The sequence below is a fragment of the Hylobates moloch genome, unplaced genomic scaffold (assembly GCF_009828535.3).
Source record: "Hylobates moloch isolate HMO894 unplaced genomic scaffold, HMol_V3 SCAFFOLD_8, whole genome shotgun sequence".
NCBI lineage: Eukaryota > Metazoa > Chordata > Mammalia > Primates > Hylobatidae > Hylobates > Hylobates moloch.
This window is the reverse complement of record NW_026652283.1, coordinates 39,483,663-39,506,843: the sequence shown is the minus strand read 5'-3', so window position 1 is coordinate 39,506,843 and position 23,181 is coordinate 39,483,663. Positions and strand designations below refer to the sequence as shown.

General features: G+C 47.6%; 2 protein-coding genes across 3 annotated transcripts in view; one reads left to right on the top strand and one right to left on the bottom strand.

The window, feature by feature from the left end:
* Positions 1-4,732, top strand: part of EPHA10 (EPH receptor A10) — a 52,659-nt gene extending 47,927 nt beyond the window's left edge. Inside the window, exon 19 of the mRNA XM_032160294.2 lies at positions 412-4,732. The gene's annotated coding sequence lies outside the window, so the exon portion shown is untranslated. The remainder of the gene's footprint in view (positions 1-411) is intronic.
* CDCA8 (cell division cycle associated 8) lies at positions 4,711-23,039 on the bottom strand. 2 transcript variants are annotated; one of them, XM_032160291.2, is made up of 11 exons: positions 22,894-23,039; positions 22,688-22,796; positions 22,438-22,566; positions 17,860-17,900; positions 14,844-14,916; positions 13,882-13,967; positions 12,582-12,646; positions 11,049-11,144; positions 8,844-8,970; positions 7,356-7,442; positions 4,711-6,096 (listed from the first exon to the last, which is right to left on the bottom strand). In XM_032160291.2, the coding sequence occupies exons 2-11, from the start codon at positions 22,779-22,781 to the stop codon at positions 6,052-6,054; spliced, it is 843 nt and encodes a 280-aa protein (XP_032016182.1). In that variant the 5' UTR covers positions 22,782-22,796; positions 22,894-23,039; the 3' UTR covers positions 4,711-6,051. The 2 variants fall into 2 exon arrangements, with proteins under 2 accessions (XP_032016182.1, XP_032016181.1); XM_032160290.2 differs by having other exon boundaries at positions 22,688-23,032.
* Positions 23,040-23,181: the final 142 nt, after the last annotated feature.

The following is a 23,181-nucleotide window of genomic DNA, read 5'->3' as shown; positions in this document are numbered from 1 at the left end:
TGACCAGGACAGGCTGCGGGTGTGGGCCAAAGGGTGCAGGGGCAAGGCCTGAGTGCCCATGCATGTGAACACATATGTACTCATGGACACACGTGCATGCACACACTTGGACCACATGAGTCCTTGCATGTCTCAGTTGGCTTGCTAGTGCTTCTCCTCTCCCTGGCTCGGGCCATTCATGTTCTTTAGGCTGCGGAAGGCGTCTTCCTCCTCTGCATAGTTCAGGACATGGGAAGTGCTTAGGGCAAGGGGTAGGATAGCGGGGATGGTGATAAATAACACCCCTTCCCCCACTGCCTGTGCTCAGAGCCAGTTAAGTACTAATTCCCCGGGACAGGTGGAGAGCAAAATATCAGCTCTTTGATAAGGCTAACTGGAGAATGTTGCTTACCAAGTTTCTTTGAATCTAAGATGCCATTGAGTGTAAGATGTCCTACCAAGAAAGAAACATCGCAGCCAACTATGTTGTGCTATCCAACTGAAAGAGGCATCCCAGTTTCAGAGATGTTAACATGTACGTCTTCAATAAATGAGATGCTGTGCATCAGGGACAAAGTGTGTTTCCCGTCATTCCCCTGAACTAGACCCACCCAGTCCCAGGCTGAGCCGGGTGGGACAGACACCCTCTGCAGGGGCAGAACTGTCCCCTCAGCTCCTGCCTGCATGATGGAAGCAGAGCAGGGTGTACCTTTCTTGTGGGCAAGCAGATCTGCAGAAGCCAGATGGCACTGAGTCAAGCAGGTTGTTCCTTCTGTCCCTCAATTCCACTTGAGAAGCCACCCTCTGGTGGGGAGGAATGAATGAGGAGTGGGTTAGCGATGTTAGCAGCATTGCTCCACTGAAGTCAGCCCCAGGAGAGGCATGCAGCCAGGGAATGCAGGGCCCAAGCATTAACACAGTGCCTGGCACACAGAACACAGGAAGTGCCCACTTGTTATTAGTGTTACTATTATTATTATTATTATTGTTACTATTATTACCTAACTTGTATGAGGCACCAGGTAGACATACAACATGTGGTCAGGAATGGAACTTCTCTAGGCAGTGGGCCTGCTGATCTGGCTTGGCGAGGTATTTGCGCATTCACTGCACATGGACCAGGCACCTACTAGATGGCTGGCTCTGGCAAGTTAAGGCCTCACTGCCCAATGGGCGAGTCAGTTAAGTAAAAAGTACCCAAGCCATGGCAATAAGGATGAATTCTAGGTGTTTTGAGGCTCAGGGGAGGGCTCTGCCTGACTTCATTCCCGAGGAGGTGTGAGCGGACTCCTAGGGGAAAGTGGGTATTGTGTTAGCTGCCTTTGGTAGCCAATGCCTGTGTTCTGGACCTTACAGGAGGGCATCTCAGTTCCTAACATTACCTCTGCCCCACTGCTCAGGATGTGAGTAAAACTCACACTGCACCACCTGCAGCTCTCTTTAAATCTCTTTGTACCCTTTGCCATTGAAATGGAACTGTCTGCCAGTATCTTGAAAAAATCCTGCTATTAGCAGGATATTTCCCACCACAGTTTACTAGTTGAGTCCTTTGGGGTCTTGGGGCAACAGAGAGAAGCCAGAAGTTGTTTGGGCTCATGAATGACCTCATGTTGCCTATCAGCATCTTGGGAGCAGATTATGGGTATCTCGAGCCTAGTTCCAGGGAATATGTTTGATCAAGACTGCTTGTAGAAGCGTAAGAGGAAAACGAAAAAATCAAAACCAAACTTGTTTCCCCATTGCAACACCTTCCCTCCCCTGATTTAGGCTTCCCCTGTGCCCCTTTTCCTTCCTCCACCCCACAACACTCCTTTTTTTTTTTTTTGAGACACGAGTCTTGCTCTGTCACCCAGGCTGGAGTGCAGTGGCATGATCTTGGCTGACTGTAACCTCTGCCTCATGGGTTCAAGTGATTCTCTTGCCTCAGTAAGTAGCTGGGATTATAGGCATGTTCTACCACACCTGGCTAACTTTTGTATTTTTAGTAGAGACAGGGTTTTGCTGTTTTGGTCAGGCTGGTCCCGAACCCCTGACCTCAGGTGATCCGTCCACCTCGGCCCTCCAAAGTGCTAGGATTACAGACTTGAGCCACTGCTCCCGGCCAGCACTCCCTCTTGACCCTCACCTGGGGCCTTATGAAGAGTCAAGAGGAGAAGGTTTGCCAGGGTGACCTTGGCATTCGACTGGAAGAGTGTATCCTTGAAGATTGTCACCTGTCTCCATCCTGATGGTTGCTAGCATATTGTGACATATGTGTGCTTGTGGGTACTGAAAATTTGCAGATGGAGCTGAGTTCTTCCTGGCATCTTTGTGCCAAGGGTATGTTTGTCCTCCACCATATCCACCACCCAAGGATCAGGAAAGATGAACCATGCAGATCCTAATATCAGCTGAGGGAAGGATGATGGCAAAGTGTAGAAGGCAAGAAGTGCAGGTCACAGCTGGCAGGGAGGGGACGGCGGAGGCTTGACAGGTGGGGTGATGCAGGTAGGGATGATACAGGGCTGAGATGTTTAATCCCGCAAAGGGAGATGGCACCTTAGGCAAAGCAAATTGGATTCCAGACCCCCCTTTAGCAGGGAGCCCAGTGTAGCCCCCAATTGTGATTGAATCCTCTCTGAAGAGTGTCTCTCAGTCCTTCCATTTCTGAAGCCACAGGAATTGTATCTACTATGAAAGTTTTGAGTACATATGTCATGCTGAATTTTAGGTATGGGTCAACAGCTATGATACTGTGTAAAATTAGAAAACGGACCCACCAGAGTGTGTACACAGGTAGGCACTGAGACATGCTTTGTTTTTCAGAGGTTTGGGGATACATCGTGGAGCTAAGCCCTGCATTGGTATGTGAACTCACTATCATGGGTCGGGCCGGGGATATTAATTCCTCCTGGTAAAAGGCACGTCTGATGCTTTGGAGAAATGCTTAGGTGATGTCCTATCACACACGCACATGAGCCAACTCTTCATATGAGTAATGTAATCTAACTCGTCACAAGATAATACATTTGTAATCCTCTCAACGGGAAGCCCCAAGTAGGGCTTTTGAAAATAACAGGGGCCCTGTAGGACAAAGAATGAACCTACTGTTGACTGGACCTCTGGGGTTCCTTAAAACTGCCTCAGCGGCCCTGGGGATGGACGCCAGGCCTCCATCCTCCCTTCAACCTGGGGCAGCCCTACTGATCTGTGCTTTCTCTCCACAGCAGACAGTAAACACTAAATTGCCTATAGAGATGAGGCAGGTAACATCAAGGGAAGAAGTAATCGCATCAGGATTGCTTTGAACCGGAAGAGGATTCTCTGTGGGCCAAAGAAAGCGGCTACTGAGCTCCAGCTGACTGTTTGCCGGTGCTGTCAGATCTTGTTTTCAGAGGCTAGCAATCTTTGTGTAATCGCCCCATATTTAAATGGTTAGCAACTAATTTGGAAAAAAAAAAACCCCAAACCCAACCCGAGTATGAAAGTATGTCTGGGGGCTGGCAGTAAGATTTAGGTTGTCTTTGTCCCAGCCCTGTGACATAGTTCAGCCTGTACTTAAAAATCCTGGGATGGTGGGGACGTAAGTTCTACAAAATATATCAAATCAACAAAAGATACCAAATGATAAGAAACAAAAATTTTTTAAAATCCTGGAATGGGGCCGGGCATGGTGGCTCATACCTGTAATCCCAGCACTTTGGGAGGTGGAGGTGGGTGGATCGCCTGAGGTCAGGAGACCAGCCTGGCCAACATGGCGAAACCCTGTCTCCACTAGAAGTACAAAACTTAGCCAGGCATGGTGATGTGCACCTGTAATCCCAGCTACTTGGGAGGCTGAGGCAGGAGAATTGCTTGAACCTGAGGCGGAGGTTGCAGTGAGCCAAGATCTCACCACTGCACTCCAGCCTGGGCAGTAAGAGCGAAACTCTGTCTCAAAAAATAAATAAATCAATCCCGGGATGGGGAACTCTTTACTTTCCAAGCCAGCCCCTTATATGAAATGAAGAACTGCCATGTGCTCAGTCCCAGGTATTAATTAGGCACCTGCTGCATAACATGCATTTCCTACCAGGTGATTTAGGCAGTGGTGCAGATGGAATGAAACAGGATGAACCTGGTTCTGGGTAAAGCATGTTGGATCCTAAGTGTTTCCTCAGTGTCAGGCTCTTTAGGCCTGATGACGTATAGTCTGGGTTGCTTATTTGCACTGAGTAACCCTTATTCCAAATGCTGTCACTACCAGAAGGCTCCTAGTCTATAAATTGTCAATACCCAATAACCTGGCTAAGTATGCCCCCAGGTTGTCTTCTTTTAGGCCGAACCCTCTTGCATCGTTAGCTCTAGGTTGATCATTTTCAGCCTAGAGAGTTCTGGGAAGGCAGCTCTGCCAGGGCCTCAGAAACTTTGGGAAGTGAGACTCATGATCACCGAATTACTCTTGCCCCGGTTTGTTCCTGTCCAACAAATGTCCACTATACTGGGAAATTATAGAGACCCTAGGTGTTGTCCTCCCAGATACAAATTTCTAGCTCATGGAATGAAGGTGTTGGGGGCGCTCTGCTGGGGGTTGAAGGTACCGATGCTCTGGATCTTGTAGTAAGCCCCTCTTTCAGATATCAGAATGAATCTGTCCGAAGCAAAAGTTTTCACATCTTCTGAGAGAAGCAGATGTGCAAAGACTCCCACACAATTGCTGTCTCCCTAGTCCACAGAGCACAGCTTGGAGAGGACAGGCAGGATGAACAGTGATTACAAAAGAAAACACAAAACCAGAATTTATTGAAAGTAGGTACCAGCTCTGATTAGAACAATCAGCTCAAAGATACCATTACTCAGAACAATATATACGAAAATCTCAGGGAAAGGAGAATAAAAGAACTTAAAAGAATACAACTTGAACAGGACTGTGTTACTAAAATGGTCTTGCTGCAAAATAATGACAAATACCAGAGAGCCCTATGTGAGAAAGCCGTGTGCCCTCAAGCCTGGGGATGAGGACTCTAGTTCTCAAATTCTTAGAACACAGCGCATGATTCTCCAAGGCAGAGAGGCTGGCTGGAGAATGAGGACCTCACTGCTGACTCTGCTTAACAAAGTCCATGCCCCAGGCACAGGCACACATGGAATGAGGCCACCAAGCAAGTCACACCTGCCCCTGTCCCCATGAGCCCCATAAGAGAGTCTACAGACTTGGCAGGGACCACTGGACCATGGATAGCTTAGAGACAGTTATTCTGTGGCCAATGACATAAAACCTCCAAAATCTGGGCCCTACAATTCCCTTATCCAAATTTCCACTAACTAGGGAGGTAGAAGAGCAAGACATGGAAGTTGTCTCCAAACCAGTATTTGGTCTTCAGTAAACAGGGATAAACATAAGACACCACTGCTCCACAGGCAGGCTTCAGAACTGCTGGGCACAGCAGGGGAAAGATCCCAGAGTCCCATTTAGCACCTTCCACAGGAGAAGGAGGAGGAGGAGGAAGAGGAGGGCTGGTAGGGGGAGGTGTGATGAGTGCGAGAGGGGAGACGGACATGTTCCCTACTGAGGTCACTGCTGCCAACTGTCCTGCTCTGCTGATCTGTACAGTTCCCCGCACCTTCTGGACCTACCCTCTCATGGCCCAGAGCTCACTTATCTGAGCCTAAACCTCCCAGTCTCAAGCACAGAGAGCAGAAATGCCAGATGCAGAGGTTCTCTGGGTAGCAGTGGTGGAGGCAGTCTTCCTGAGAACACAGGGTTCTTCTTCGCCCCCTCAACTGCAGGCGGGGCAGGGCGAAGAGGATGTAGATTTGCAGGAGGCAGAAGGCAGCAGCTCAGAGGGCAGGGAGGATTCAGCTGGGAGACTGATGGGAAGCTTCCATGGCATGGCCCCAGCAAGCAGTGACTGGGATCAGCTGGGATGGGAGGGTGAACAGATAGCTCTATGTAACTGTGTGGGAATAGCACGTCTGAATTCCTGAATTCCCCTAGAGGAACATGGCTCCTTGCTCTGGAACTTCACACTCAAACAATAAGCCTGAAGGGAAGAAGTCTCTTCAGGGTCCCAGAAGTGCCCATTAAAAGTCCATCCTGTCAACTTTGGTGTCTCATTTGTGGGTCCGTATGCTGCTGCAGATTTGGGCGAGACGATTCTAAAAAGAAAAGGAGAGAGGTCATTGTAGAAGATGTCACTTGGCAGGCTTGCCCCTTGCCCTCCCACAGTCAGCCTGAGCCCCTCCATTCTCTCTCTGTATCACACATGAATTCACCTTTCTGAACCTCGGTTTCTCATCTCAACAAGGGAGCAAAATAACAACTCAAGTGAGACAGTAAATGTATCATAGGAGATTATTTGAGAAGAACATTGCAATAGATCTAGCTAGAGGATGACAGTCACAAGATTTGGGTGGCTAGGTGTGCGTGGGATCTCAGCACTGGGCCTATGTTCAGAAAGACAGGTTTAGGAAACCAGCCCCGCCTTGTCTCCCTCCTTGGATGTACCCTTCAGACCCCACAGAAGGGTGAGGGTAAGGTTGCCATGTTTACACTAAGTGCTCCATCCACCACCCAAGATGATGGCTGACTGGACCAAGGAGGTTCATCCCTGGCTGAGCCATTACATTCTTCAATTAAATTAAATTGATAATTACTTTTAGAGCTGAGGTCTTTCTCTGTCACCCAGGCTGGAGTGCAGCAGCATGATCATGGGTCACTGCAGCCTTGAACTCATGGGCTCAAACAATTTCTCTCACCTGAGCCTCCCGAGCTGGAGGGATTACAGGTGTGTGCCACTGCGCCTGGCCCTCTTGAGAATTTAAACCAAGACAAGAAATTGAACAGTTGGGCAATGGAGCAATAAAGTTGGCGTTGGAGGTGTGGTTACTCAAAGCCACATGCAAAACAATGTTAAGTAAGCACAGAACCTGGAGCCTGTGGAGAAGGTTATCTGCTGAGGGAGGAATGAAGATGTGTGAGAGAAATGAGCGCACAGGCCCCAGCTGATGGGCCCCACCGCTCCAGAGGCTTGGCCTTTCAGCTCACTCTTTGATTCTGTAAGATTCCTGATAACAAGCCCCGACCCTCATTCTTGAGCTATTCTAGGTTTCAGTTTCTGGTGGCCAATAGTGACCTAACATACCCCTAGCACTAACTGCCTGAATGAGGCAGAATTTTGATTTTGCAGTGGAACTTCTGTGGCAGGCACCCTGGGATTGAACAAAACTCAACATCAACTGAGGAATAGAACTGCTGCTATCGAAGTAGGGTAAGAGTCAAAATGTCTTGGGGGAAGGAAGACAACACAAATTTAAGTAGAAAGTATTAGCCCAGCCCCAAAAGACAATCCTAAATAAAGGTAGCCCAAGAAAGCTACTGGAGACATCCTATGTGTGGAGATGAATATGAGACTTACGGAGAGCTTCTTAATGTTTCCCAAGGCCTCTGGGTCCAGCTGGGCAATGCTGTGCCTCTGCAAGTCACTGGCCAATAATCGCAGGCTCTGTATAGAGAGGGGAGTGGGTTCAACTGGCCATGGCCCTTAGGGCAGGAACCCCTAGGATCCCCCTGATATCCTGCACTTAGTGGTGGGGAATGGCTGGGATGGAGAAGTGGCAAGACAGGCAGGAAGGATATTAGCCCTAAGGAGACAATGACTTCATCAGCACTGTCACTAGGGTGGAGGCTGGATTACCTGGGCACAAGAGGCACGCACATTATCTCAGAGATGCCCTGCAGAGGATGTCTGAAACAAACCGTCCTCCCCTCACAGGAGCTGAGGTCAGCACCTCGCTCCATGCAGCCCAGAGACACTGAGCTCAGCCTGCTTCAGAATCCCTTAAAGTTATACAAAGCTGAAGGCACAGCTCATGCTCCGGGTTCTAGACTAAGCGCTTACCTCGGTGGTGCCCTCCTCTGCACCACCCTTTAACATCTCTATTATTACGCATATCACAGATATCATGATTGCAAACCCATCTTGACCACTGAGCTGCTTCTCAAGGGCACGCCCCATGTCTACTTCTTGGGCCTGCTACAATCGGGTGGGCAAATGTTAGTTGATGAACAGGTGGAGGCCGGGCATGGTGGCTTGCACCTGTAATCCCAGCACTTTGGGAAGCTGAGGCGGGTGGATCACCTGAGGTCAAGAGTTCGAGACCAGCTTGACCAATATGGTGAAACACCATCTCTACTAAAAATACAAAAATTAGCTGGACGTGGTGGCGTGCGCCTGTAGTCCCAGTTACTCAGGAGGCTGAGGCAGGAGAATCACTTGAACCTGGGAGGCGGAGGTTGCAGTGAGCCGAGATCGTGCTACTGCACTCCAGGCTGGGTGACAGAGCGAGACTCCATCTCAAAAAAAAAAAAAAAAGGTAAAAAGGTGGCACGGTGGCTCATGCCTGTAATCCCAGCACTTCGGGAGGCCCAGGAGGGCGGATCATGAGGTTAAGTGATAGAGACCATCCTGGCCAATGTGGTGAAACCCCCATCTCTACCAAAAATACAAAAATTAGCTGGGCATGGTGGCGGGCGCCTGTAGTCCCAGCTGCTCAGGAGGCTGAGGCAGGAGAATCACTTGAACCCAGGAGGCAGAGGTTGCAGTGAGCCGAGATTGTACCACTGCACTCTGGCCTGGTGACAGAGCGAGACTCCAGCTAAAAAAAACTAAAAAAAAACAAAAAACAAAATACAGAAAAACAGAACCCAGAGCTGAGCAACGATCTTTGCAGTCTGGGCCTCTAACCTGGGAGAGAAAACTGGGTTCTGAGTCCTGCAGAAGTGTGGAGATCAGGACCCACGCACTGAAAGGACTCTGAGGGTGAAGCGTGGGTGAGGGCCCAGGGAAAAGAAATGCTTGACTAAGCAGCACACTGTAGCCTGGCTTCCCTTGGAAATACTTCACCTCTCCACCGCCCACTGGCACAGTGAGGAAGATCTCTTTGCTGTCGGCAAGAGGGCTGCCATTCCCTGAGACGTTGTAAATCCGCTCTCCTGCTGCTGGAGTACGCAGGCCAGGGGTCTTGAAGACCCTAGAATGGGAAAATCTCTGTGAAGACAGCTTGGTAATTGGATGACACCAGACTCTATAGGCCATTTTAACCTCACTCTGGCCTCAAGCTGCAGTTTTTAAGTCACACATTCCTAAGAAAGCACGTTCTAAATTTAGAAAAAAAAAATGTTTTAAAGCAGTAATGACTAAACACAGCTGGAGAAAGAAGGTTGTAATTATTGAACATACATCTTGCAAAAAGTCAACTCTTATCCACATAAAGTTTAGGTCCAAAGCTCCATATGGGTGCCAGTCATCCATCCATCCACAAAGCCTGAAATAAGCTGGTTAATTGTTTCCAGGTGTGGCTGCTTCCATCAAGAGGAATTTTTCAGAGGCAAAGGAGGATGATTTAGAGATTACATCATTATACTAATTTCTCAAGACAGTTAAAATACTGCTACCTAGTTTTCCCTAAATGCTTTTTGTTACATATTCATGTGAAAAAACCAACAGTAAAGAAAAGTGGGAACTGGCTGAGTGCAGTGGCTCATACCTGTAATCCCAGCACTTTGGGAGGCTGAGGCGGGTAGATCACCTGAGGTCAGGAGTTTGAGACCAGCCTGGCCAACAAGGCAAAATCCTGTCTCTATTAAAAATACAAAACTTAGCCGAGCATGGTGGCATGCGCCTGTAATCTCAGCTACTCAGGAGGCTGAGGCAGGAGAATCACTTGAACCTGAGAGGTGGAGGTTGCAGTGAGCCGAGATTGCGCCATTGCACTCCAGCCTGGATGACAGAGCGAGACTCCACCTCAAAAAAAAAAAAAAAAAAAAAAAGTGGCAATTAAAAGTAGAAAATAAATCTTCAACACTTCCCCACACCAGAGATAACCACTTCTTGCTCTCCTCCCCAGGGGTAACCACTCTGAATTCCTTATCTATCCTTCCAGAAACTTTCTATGTATATAAAACCAAATGGGATCATACAGCACAGTGTTCAGCAACCTGCTCAGAGATGCTCTGTGATCATGGCGCTCTTTCCCTATTAGCACACACAGATCCAGTCTTTTTTAATGGCTATACAGCATCTCCTATTTAGTCAACTAGGTTCTTTGGAAGGTATTAACTTATGCTGCAAGAATATCCTTGCTTATGCCAGCCTCCAAAAAAGCAGTATCAATTTTTACTTCTACCAAGAGTACGGGAGAGTGCCTACTCATCTTTAAAAAACTGATTTGAGGCTGGGTGTGATGGCTCGTGCTTGTAATCTCAGCACATTGGAAGGCCAAGGTGGGCAGATAGCTTGAGCCCAGGAGTTCGAGACCAGCCTGGGCAACCTGGTGAAACCCCATCGCTACAAAAAAAAAAAATTAGCCAGGCATGGTGGCATGCTTGGGAGGCTAAGGTGGGAGAATCACCTGAGCCCAGGAAGTCAAGGTTGCAGTGAGCCATGATTGTGCCACTGCTCTCCAGCCTGGGCACTGGAGTAAGACCCTGCCTCAAAATAAATATTTTAAAAATAAAATAAAAACCTTCTGATTTGAATCAGAAAAGGCCAAAAACGTCACCTAGAGGCCTCCTAGTCATCACAGGCAGAATATTCACCTCCCTCCCATTAAAGAATCATTTTGCAACTGAAGATGGGTGAAACTACACTTAAGGGAGAGGCATGCACCAGGAAACCCAGCTGGCCACTGTCCTCTGACAAGGAATTCCAGGCCAAGGACTTAGGACTATCTTCTTTTCTTAAGACAGAGTCTCACTCTGTTGCCCAGGCTGGAGTGCAGTGGTGCAATCTCAGCTCACTGCAACCTCCACCTGCTGGGTTCAAGCAATTCTCCCGTCTCACCCTCCCAAGTAGCTGGGATTACAGGTGTGCACCACCACACCCAACTAATTTTCGTATTTTTAGTAGACGTGGGGTTTCTTCATCTTGGCCAGGCTGGTCTTGAACTCCTGACCTCAAGTGATCCGCCTGCCTCGGCCTCTTAAAGTGCTGGGATTACAGGCGTGAGCTACTGTGCCTGGCCTAGGAGTATTTTCTTAGACACTCCTTCTCTGGGTAGTGCTCAGTGTTGGAGTCCCATCAAATCCAAGTGTTTCCCTCAATACTCACCTTGAGTCAAACCTGGGTGTCAGGCCTGGAGTTGGTTTGACCATGGACACCTCCAGTCGGCCCACGGCTGGGGTAACGGTGTTAGCACGGCTTGACCTACAGGTAAGAAACGGCCATCAGGTATGCCAACTCTCAGGTTCCACGAAGGCAGCAGCAGAGGAGTGACACGTGGAGAGCTGACTGTGAGATACTGCTCAGGGTGCCTCGCACACATCGACTCATGTGACCCTTCTAACACAGGAGGCCAGCACTGCTGTCATCCTCATACACAGATGCAGAAACTCAGGTGCATCGAGTTTTAAAAACTTGCCCAAGATCACATATCCAATTAGGATGGAGCCAAAACTTTGAACCGAAGCAGTCTGCCTCCAGAATCTGACTTTTTTTTTTTTTTTTTTTTGAGACAGTCTTGCTCTGTTGCCCAGGCTGGAGTGCAATGGCGCAATCTTGACTCATTGCAACCTTCACCTCCCGGGTTGAAGCGATTCTCCTGCCTCAGCCTCCCAAGTAGCTGGAACTACAGGCATGCACCACCACACCCGGCTAATTTTTGTATTTTTAGTAGAGACAGGGTTTCACCATGTTGGCCAGGCGGGTCTCAAACTCCTGACCTCAAGTGATCCACCCGCCTTGGCCTCCCAAAGTGCTGGGATTACAGGCGTGAACCACTGCACCCAGCCTCAGAATCTGACTTTTTAATCAAGGAGACAGCTTCTTCATGCGAAGGCTCCCCCAGCTGGAATTCTGTCCTCGTGCCAGGCAGCTGCTGCACTGCTCAAGAGAAATGAGTTCGCTCCTCCACAGACATGCATCCTGGTGACTACTCTCCTAAGCTGCTTTACCTTCCCCCACATGGCTTATGGTAGAGTCCAGCATAATCAACTCAAGCCCATAGAGGTTCTTCACTTTGCAGGACTAGACAAAACATTTCAAGAAACCAGTTATAGGTAAGTGACAGCCACTCTATGACGAGCTGTGGGGTAGCTCTACATATGGACTGTCAGGAACTGAAACATAACAGGCAGTTCTTGCTATACTTAAAAAAAAAAAAGTGGGGGCCGAGGTGGGCGGATCACCTGATGTCGGGAGTTCGAGATCAGCCTGACCAACATGGAGAAACCCCGTCTCTACTAAAAATACAAAATTAGCCGGGCGTGGTGGCACATGCCTATAATCCCAGCTACTCGGGAGGCTGAGGCAGGAGAATCATTTGAACCCGCGAGGCAAAGGTTGCAGTGAGCCAAGATTGCACCATTGCACTCCAGCCTGGCCAACAAGAGTGAAACTCCGTCTCAAAAAAAAAAAAAAAAAAAAAGTGGGGAAGGATAGAGAATGTACATTAAAGTACTGGAGATGCTTTTGGTTTAGGTCATTTCTAGAGACCCCTCCAGCTTAGACACTCAAGGATTCAGTGATTTTAAGCTGCTTTCAAACACTAGCCACCAGAGCCTTTTCACTGCCCCTCACTTTCTGCCGTGATATATATGGCTCTCCAACAAAACCCAAACACCACAACTTTAGAAAATCCACTACCTTTTCCTTTTGCCTTTTCCTTGTATGGACTGAGTTCTCTTCTTGGATGGAGGACACCTTTTGACCTGCAGTCACAATCAAATGAGACTAAGGTTACAAAAAACCCAGCAAAGAGGAAAGGTAAGGAGGGTATTTTTTTTTTTTTTTAAAGCGTTAAGAACAAGCTTTGGAGAGTTAATACTAAATATAATAAGGTGTATCTCAGAATTCAATGACTTAAAAAGTTCAGAACGTAACTAATTTAATAAAGACTTCCACTGGCTGGGTTTTCAAAATACAGGATTTTGGCCAAGATTAAAGGTAAATCTCTTTTGAACTGATTGCAGCCTGGCTTGTACCCCACTACTTTACATAAAGGGCTGCTGTGAAGGTCACTCAGGGCGTCCCAGGTGCCCAATCAAAGGCAAACCCTGCAGTGCTCCCTTCCTGGGGCCTGGGAGGTCCCTGGCAAGAATCACTCCTTATCTTCCATATATTCTCTCCTCCCTTGTCCTCCATGATGGATCTGTCTTTCCTGATTCTCTAGCTTCCTTGGCAGTCTGCCTTAGGAGCTCCTCTCTCTACCCTCCCTCTAGTGTCCACCCTGACTCCCTCACTTCCTGCTTTCCCTGCACAACCATCTCCATTCCCGCACTGGGGCAAACACCTAGAGATCTGGGAGGCAGTGTATCTCTCAATCTCCCTCTTCTCCCTGAGCTCCAGGCTGAAATTTCTGTCTAGCCTAGATGTCCTGGAAAAGTAATGAATGGTCAACATATCATGCAATTGGCATGTGCTCCCCCTACCCCCATTCTAGCACCACTCTGCCGCCTGGATCCCACACCTCACTGGATAGCAGTTGCCTTAGCTAGAAACCATGCAGTCGTCTCTGATTCCTCCTTTTCTCCACCAACCATGCCACTTCTTTCTAAAACCTATCTCAAAACCATCCCTTCATTCTATAGTATCAGCATGTCAGTTCAAGAATTCATAGGCTTCCAACTGGTTTCCTCATCTTCAGTTTTCCCCCTCCCCCATTTATCCTGAATACTGTTCCTCTTCCCTTTCTTCTCCAGCTAGTAGACTCTCACTCACCTTGAAAGGCCTGCCTATGTCCTAGTGGGGTAGGGAAGACTTGCTAGCTTCCTCTTCTGTGTTCTACACACTTTGCACACCAGTCAGTTATCACTTTTGTCATTGCCATGTGAAGTAGGATCATCTCTACTAAACTGTGAGCTCTGGTATACAACAGTGTATTTTATGCATTTGTATTTGCTTGTCTTGTGATAACCCTCAGCCTCCGACCTCAGTGTCCACTTACTCTTGCAGTTTGAAGATTCTTATGTTCATTTTCTTCTTCTTCTTCCTCTTCCACTATCATTTCATCTACTTGTATTACCTTTCGTGCTGCAAGAAACAGTTTCAACAGGGTGGTATTTCTGATGAGGATAAAGTTTTGTGCATTCACATTTCTTATAGGAATAAAACGTATGCAATCTTAAGCTGCAATGAAGAAATGGACTAAAAATAAAGAAGACTTTTTAAGAAAGAGGGTTTAGACAAAGGAAACTAATCAGAGTGTTAAGAGACTCCATATGATGCTTTGTAGAGACAGCCCAGCATTCTGAATAATTGAGCTTGCCCTGCCTAATGTAGAGGGTGCCCTGGTGCGTAGCCCTGAAATCCTGGCCATGGGTCAGGATATTCTTATAAGAATTGGATGCATCAAAGTATCATAGCTTAATGACAGTGACATTAAGTCCATGTCACAATTCATCCTGATTCGATTCCTCGCCCACTAGTCACAACCTGGTTTCCCATACAACTTTTCCTGTAAAACAGTGTTTCTCAGAGTGCGGGACATGTATGTAAGATGATTTTATGTGGATAGATCATGGAATTGAGTAACTTTTTTTTTTTTTTTGAGACGGAGTCTCGCTCTGTTGCCCAGGCTGGAGTGCAGTGGTGTGATCTCAGCTCATTGGCAGCTCCGCCTCCCGGGTTCACGCCATTCTCCTGCCTCAGCCTCCCAAGTAGGTGGGACTACAGGTGCCCGCCACCACACCCGGCTAATTTTTTGTATTTTTAGTAGAGATGGGGTTTCACCGTGTTAGCCAGGATGGTCTCAATGCACCATACAAAAGCAAGTTTTTGGATTTACAAGATGAAGAACCAGACATTAAAGGGAAGAGGCTCTACCAACAAGGCCCTGCCTGAGCAGCCAACCAAGCAACCTGAGCCTCAGTTCTTTCTGTACAACAAGCAGTTTTGAAAGGTACTCACTTTTGGCAGATTTCAGGGGTGTCTGAATAGCTTCTGCTGTTAGTTTGTTTATTTCAGTGATATCCAGGTCAGCCTATGACAAACATAGCCAAAAAGCACCAGGCTTATTCCACCAAAATATAAGGAACAGTATTTCAAGATAAAAAATTTTTTAAAACTATTATTTGATACATAAGACTGTTAAATGTTAGTGACACAATATACAATATAGCAAACTCCCATAAACCCACCACACAACCCAAGACCTAAAACATTGCCAATAACTTGCTCCTGGCTCTGTATTCATTCCTTGTTCCATTTTCTTATCTCTTCTCCCAAAGGTGATGAGTCTCCTAATCCTTCATTCCCCAGAGGTAACCACATCATTCCACTTGTTTAATCGAAAGCTATATGTGTATGTGCTCACGGATACATGCATATGTGTGTATACGTGTGTGCACACACAGATGTGCTTTTTCACAAGTGTGTACTTAAGCATTTTGTTTGGTTTTGGCTGTTTTCACCACTCTTTGTGGTTGTTTTCATTGCTGTATCATATCCCACTGTGTGAATATACCACAATGGATCTGTCCATCTTCCATCAATAGTTTCCTGCTATTATAAACACTGCTACCTTGAACTGTCTTACATATGTCTGAGGTACACGTCCAAGTTTCCCCTTAGCTCTATCCTTTGGATAGGACATGACACGGATTATACGTTACATAAATATTCAGCCTTCGCATTATGCCAGATTATTTCCCAAAGTGGTTTCCCTTGACTACAGCCCATTTGCAAACAATACAAGTTCCTAATGATCCACATCCTCTACAACACTTGGTGGTGAGTCAGGCTTACCATTTTTTCGATAAATCTACAGGGTCTCAATAAGGTTTTCTATGATGATCCTGGGTCCTTCAAAAAGGCTTCCAGTCACCATTCAAATTCAGTTTTTTTTTCATATGGTAATAAGTATGGGCACTACAAAGAGCCGTCATGATTCACAGTCCTTTCCTTATAGAACACATGTAAATATCAGAATAATTATTACAGGTTTGGAATGGCACAGGTTTCACTTCTGGTAGGGACTGCTTGACGTACTCAGAGAAGGATTCTGAGGCTGTCTTAGGCTTAGCAAGAAATAGCACTGTAATAAGTTACTGATGTTTGCCAGGCTTGATGCAACAGAAAGTAGGGGCACTCCTGCCAACCTTCTGCCATCTCTAGAAACAACTGGCATTTTATGGAGTCATCAGTGGTGGCAGGCCACTGGTCATCTACTGTGCAGGACAGTTAACAGAGCAGGCCTGAGACTGATACACATAGAAAGGCCTGTTTGCAAGCCTGGCCTTGGTTGGCATCCGGGAACTTGGTATCAGAAAGGTTCCCACCTTTCCTTAACAAGAATGCCTCACTGTGCCTAAACTTTATGCAAACAATATGGCTCATGCTGAACACCTACTTCCCTCCTGAAAGTCTAGGATTTTGACCTGTGCTAGGCAGAGGATGCCTATGTGAGCAGCCCCCAGTTAAAATTCTGGGCACTGACTCTCTAATCAGCTTTTCTGGTAGACAGCATTTCATGTGTTGAATTAAGCATGTTCTGTGTGACTCCACAGGGAGTGGACTCCTAGAAGCCTGGTTTCCTCTGGACTTTGTCTTATGCACTTCTCCCCTTTGTTGATTAATGCTTTGTTTACTTTTACTGTAATAAATCATCGCCATGGGTGTGACTGTATGCTGAGCCCCATGAATCCTCCTAGTGAATCACCAAACCTGGAGGTGGTCATGGGAGCCCCAACACACTTCCCAACTAAGAGCTTTTATAGATTTTCTATCATTCCTTTCTTGAGTTTTAAATCATATTAGTCAAGAATAGAATTCTCTCAACTTGGTGTGGTAACAATGGCTCTCTCATATTACATCAGAAGTTCTCATTTGCAGTTCTGTATGTCTAATTTAAAAAGAGAGAACTGCATTAGCTAGTAAGCATAATTCATCTCAGAGGTAACTCTTTTAAAACAGTAGAGCTCAGTGTGTGTACGGGGGTGAATAATCCCCACCTCTCTCCCAAATGCTCCAATTTTTTCCAAATTGATAATTGGCTCCTCATTACCTTTACCTTCTGAATGAAGCTGGTGGAGATCTGCTATGTGCCCTTGGTGGTCAGACTCCTTCAAACCCTGAGATTCCAAATGATTCTCATCAACTCAACAAAAGATGTAATTTTGGGGTTTACTTTGTAAATCTGATCAAGGCTACAATAAACTAACAGAAAGATACACAAATGCGTGCACACACACACATTGTTTGTATATGATTTTAGAGTGCCTAGGGACTCTGTGAAGCCCATGTACGGACTAGTTCCTAATGCTGTCTCATAAAACTTTCTGCAAGAGTAGCAATGTTCTATTTCTGTGCTCTCTGATGGAGTAGCTACTAGTCACATGTAGCTATTGAACATGTAAAATGTGGCTAGTATGTCTGAGGAAATGAATTCCTTAATTTTATTAATTGTAATTAACTGAAATAGCTACATATGCCCGGTGGCTACTATACTGGACAGTGCAGCTTTCAATGCTCTATTTTGCATCCCCATCTTACTGCCTTCAATCCTGGCACTGATGCTGGCAGGAAGGAGATGCGAGGGGCTGGGGAGCACTGAGCATCCCAAGCAAGAGCACTGCTTCTACAGTACGACATGATGAAACAGCCTCGTCATCTAGCAGGCCAGTGCACAGTGTAATGACTCAGGTGCTTAAAGGAACTTGGGCTTGAGGCTTTCTACTTCCGCTGTGGAGTTCAGGACAAAGGACTGCAAGAAATTGGTCAAAAATAGAACTGCCACCTTCTGTAGGGCTCAGAACTATCTGGGTCTCATGTACACAGTGTCTGGTCCAACTCTAATTTTTCAGTTGACACAAACAGATAATGTCCCTTTATGAAACCTCTTCCACAGTAAGCATCTATTAGTTGGATCTGGGGACTGGACTAGACTTAAGTAACCACTGGCTGGAAAATAGGACAGGTCACTTACTGTTGCCGCCTCTTCCAGGGCCTGTTTGTTTCCTCCAAGGGCTTTAAAAAGAACGTTGTAGTTACTATTAGATTTTAACAATAAATCATCTTGCCTAATAGTACCATTTATCTTTCTAAAATGGGTCCAGCCCTTGGTCTAACATTCAAGGACCTTCACCATCTAATCTATTCTTTCTCCAAGTTATATCCCAAATGTGCCACTGACTCTCATGACTTGTTGCCAAGGTACTTTGTATTTCCTCTGCCTGAAATTCCCCTCCGTACTTAACAAATTTCTAACTCATCCTTCAAAACTCAGCTCAAACATCACCCCAAAAATTCTGCTTATTTTTCTTTTTAAAAAATATATTTTAAATTTTATTTATTTTTGAGATAGAGTCTTGCTCTGTCACCCAAACTGGAGTGGGGTGGCGCCACCTTGGCTGTCTCCTGGGCTCAACTGATCCTCCCACCTTGGCCTCCCAAGTAGCTGGGACTACAGGTATGCACCACCACATTCGGCTAATTTTTGTGTTTTTTTTGTAGATATAAGGTTTCGCCAAGTTGTCCAGGTTGTCTTTTTTTTTAAAATGGAGATGTGGTCTCCTGCTATGTTGCCCAGGCTGGTCTTGAACTCCTGGGCTTAAGTGATACTCCTGCCTTGGCCTCCCAAAGTGCTAGGATTATAGGCATGAATCCCCACCCCATGCCCTGCCCTCTGTTTATTTTTTTTTTTAAAAAAACTTATTTTTATTTTAATTTTTTTTTTAAGTTTAAAGATGTGGTCTTGTTATGTTGCCCAGGCTGGTCTCAAATTCCTGGGCTCAAGCAATCCACCTGCCTTGGCCTCCCAAAGTGCTGGGATTCCAGGTGAGCCACTGTGCCCAGCCTGCTTATTTTTCTATCTCAGCAGGTTGCTGCAAAGTGTGGAGTTAGTTGCTCACCCTCATTATACCCAATAACTACTCAAAGCTGTTTAAATGTCCATCCCTGCCTTGGACTGAATTCCAGAGATGACATCCTTTGCTTCTGGCAAAAATCTAGTAGTCAACAGATGTACAGTAAACATGTGTTGAATGAAAGGGTCTTTGTGAGATTTACATGTAGAATAAAAAGTTAGGTTAGAACCTCCTGCTAGAAACCCTCATAGTATCTTGTAAAACCATTAAGATCTCAGGCTATGAAACCAGAATACCTGGGTTCAAACAGACTATCCCAGTAACTAGTTTATGAGGCCTTGAGCAAAGTGTCCAATTTCTCTGTGTCTTAATCTTGTCATTTTGAAAAATAGGGATATTATTAGTTATGAAGAAAAATTAGTTAATGTATGTAAAACACTTGGTGCAATGCCCATCCAGCATAGAAAGCACAATATGCTCACTGACCACTACTCTATTCTATCTCCTTTGTAGTACCTATACTTTTAATTACATAATTGTATGTACATTTTTCTAATAGCTCTTTTCTACTAACCTGTATGTTCCTGAAGGCAGAGACAATGTCTGTTTTACTCCCCGGTGCATCTTTAGCACCTAGCACTGTGACTGACACATGCTTAGTATTTGTAGAAATAAGCAAATGAGCCTTCCTTCCTTCCTTCCTTTCTCTCTCTCTCTCTCTCTCTCTTTCTTTCTTTCTTTCTTTCCTTTTCTTTCTTTCCCTCTGTGGCCCGGGCAGCAATCTCCTCGTCTGGCTGCTGCCCCACGCCGCGGACTGCCTGGGACTGCCGGCGCGCGCCACCGCTGCCTGTTTTTTCTCCTTGGCCTGCCGGCGCGCGTTCGCCATCTTGGCCACGCTATTCGCCAGCTCCTGACCCCGAACGCTCTGCCCGCCTCGGCCTCCCAGGGTGCTAGGACTACAGACGGAGTCTCGCTCACCCGGTGCTCGGTGTTGCCCGGGCTGGAGTGCGGTGGCGTGGTCTGGGCTCGCGGCAGCCTCCGCCTCCCAGCCGCCTGCCTTGGCCTACCAGGGTGATGGGATTGCAGCCCCTGCCCGGCCGCCGCCCCGTCTGGGAGGTAGGGAGCGTCTCTGCCCGGCCTCCCCTCTGCCCGGCCTCCCCATCTGGGAAGTGAGGAGCGCTTCTGCCCGGCCACCCATCGTCTGGGAGGTGAGGAGCGCCTCTGCCCGGCCACCCATCGTCTAGGAGGTGAGGAGCGCTTCTGCCCGGCCACCCATCGACTGGGAAGTGAGGAGCGCCTCTGCCCGGCCACCCCGTCTGGGAAGAAGTGAGGAGCACCTCTGCCCGGCCGCCCCGTCCGGGAAGAAGTGAGGAGCGCCTCTGCCCGGCTGCCTCATCTGGGAAGAGAGGAGCGCCTCTGCCTGGCCACCCCGTCTGGGAAGTGAGGAGCGCCTCTGCCCGGCCACCCATCGTCTGGGAAGGGAGGAGCGCGCCTGCCCGGCCACCCATCGCCTGGGAAGTGAGGAGCGCCTGCCCGACCGCCTGCCTGGGAAGTGAGGAGCGCCTGCCCGGCACCCATCGCCTGGGAAGTGAGGAGCCCCCTGCCCGGCCGCCCATCGTCTGGGAAGTGAGGAGCGCCTCTGCCCAGCCACCTATCGTCTGGGAAGAAGTGAGGCGCGTCTCTGCCTGGCCACCCAGTCTGGGAAGTGAGGAGCGCCTCTGCCCGGCCGCTCCGTCTCGGAGGTCTACCACGGAGGCCAGAAGCAATGTGGGGGCTGGACGTGGTGGCTCACGCCTGTGGTCCCGGCACTCTGGGGGGCGAGGCGGGTTGATCACTTCGGGCTAGGAGTTCGAGACCAGTCTGGCCAACATGGCGAAACATGAAAAATACAACAGACAAACTAACCAACCAACTCAGTGACAACAAAACAGGTCTACCCTGGAGTCATACTCTAATTTTTTCTATTTTCCTCCCTTTCTGATCCTTTATCCCACTTTCTTTTTCTTCCTCTTCCTTCTCCCTCTTCTTTGTCAAATAGAGGATTGAGTTATTATCACTGATCCATATAAAGTCCCTTTCTCATTTATTTTAACTCCCACCCCCCATTTCTATTCCCCGACTTCCCATGTGCAACCTTCCTAATATGTTTGATATGCATCTTTTTGTTTGTATGTATTATTAGAAAATGTTTATTGTTTTTGTGTGCAAAAAAAATTAATAAAAAAAATGTTATCAACAAAAAAAAAAAGAAAAGAAAAAAAAAAAATAAATGCTTTGGATTGATCAAAAAAAAAAAAAAAAAGAAATAAGCAAATGAATGGCTTAATATTAATAAATAAAAAGGCAAGTCAAAAGGACCATTCAATGTCTAATATGTGAGCAGAACATGCATTTCTATCCAGGAAGGAGACTACATGCTGGTTAATTAATAATAAGGAAAACAGAAAAAGGCAACCCAGCAGAAAAGTACAGCCTCCTGCATTTCTCTGGATATTTAATAAGGGAGTGCGGAAACAGGCTGGGATTTTTCTCCGGCCAGGAAAACTGATGTGCTTTTTTTTTTTTTTTTTTTTTTTGAGACAGAGTTTTGCTCTTGTTGCCTTGTTGCCCAGGCTGGAGTGCAATGGCGTGCTCTCGGCTCACCGCAACCTCTGCCTCCCAGGTTCAAGCGATAGTCCTGCCTCAGCCTCCCGAGTAGCTGGGATTAGAGGTATGCGCCACCACGCCCAGCTAACTTTTTTGTATTTTTAGTAGAGACAGGGTTTCTCCATGTTGGTCAGGCTGGTCTCAAACTCCTGACCTCAGGTGATCTGCCCGCCTCAGCCTCCCAAACTACTGGGATTACAGGCGTGAGCCACCACACCCAGCCTGATGTGCCCATTTTTAAGTTAGCAATTTCCATAAGCTGCAGAAGGAGCTGCTTCGGGTTATTCTTCCATCTGAGCTCTGGTTAACTAACCATGTCATTTATTCATTCATTTTTAAATGGGTTGGGTAAAATATACATATATTTTTAAAAGTACTATTTTTTGGCCGGGCACAGTGGCTGACTCCTGTAATCCCAGCACTTTGGGAGGCCTAGGTAGGTGGATCACTTGAGGTCAGGAGTTCGAGACCAGCCTGGCCAACATGGTGAAACCCCGTCTCTACTGAAAATACAAAAATCAGCGGGGCATGGTGGCAGGCGACCGTAATCCCAGCTACTCCAGAGGCTGAGGAAGGAGAATCACTTGAACCCAGAAGGTGAAGGCTGCAGTGAGCAGAGATCGCACCACTGCACTGCACTGCACCCCAGCCTGGGTGACAGAGTGAAACTCTGTTTCAAAAAAATAAAAAAAATTTCCTGATGTGTGAAAATTATGTGAAATTCACATTTCAGTGTATCCATAACTAAAATTTTATTGGAATACAGCCCATCCATGCCCATTCACTACAGCTGTTTTGGACCTGTAACAGCAGATCTGAGTTGCCCGACAGAGACCGCCCCGCCCACCGCCCCCACGGCCTCCCCCCCGCATTTTTCATAGAGAAAAATGAAGTAGGGAAGTGAGACAGAGAGTGAAAGGGTCTGCAATTTTCCATAAGTGGTCATGTCAGGTCTCATTAAAAGGTGACATCTGAGGGAGCCCTTTCTGAAGGGTGTCACCTAACCCCAAGGGGCTCCCGGCCTCCGCCCAGGGAAGCTCTCCAGCTCTTACCGAAGTAGTCAAGCCAGTTCATCTCGCGCAGAGCCTTGGGGAGCCGCAGGATCTCGATGTTGTAGAGGTTATCCACCTCCTTGAGGAGGTTCTGCCTATCTGACTCAATTTGCTTGATTCGTATTTCCACTGCGGGAGGGCAGAGCCGACAGGACACGGGTCACGGGGCGGGTGAATCTGTGCAGCTCGTGTCCCCACCCGCCAGCATCCCGCGACTGCCCCAGGAGGCCGCGACGGCCTGACCCCTTACCTTCACGGTCGAAGTCTTTCAGAAAGGAGGCGAGCTTCCGCCTCCGTAAGGAGTTGGTCTTGGCCACCCGACTACTGCCCTTCCTAGGAGCCATGGCGCTCGGCGGAGGCTGCGGGGAGCGGCGAAGATGGGGCAGGGAGGCAAGGAACCGGGTAGGGACGAGGAAGGCGGACGGGGACCACCCGAAGAAGTCGCCAAGCACGTACCTACGGTCCCGAGACGAGGGCTGAGCAAAACCTCGCTGTGCCAGTGAGAGAGAGCGGCTCTACAGTCAACCGCCACCCAATTCAAACTCCACAGCCACAGGCTGACGAATGAGAAGCCGCCGTCCCACAACATCCAATCACAAGCAAGTTCCTGCCGGCCCAGGGTCTTCCGCCCAATGCGCCCCCTATAGCCTGAGTGCGTCAGCGAGGCCGCCGCCGTCGCGGGTGCTCCTGGGAGTTGTGGTCCAGGCTTGTTTCCCCGCCCTCCCCACCAACCCACCCGGCTCC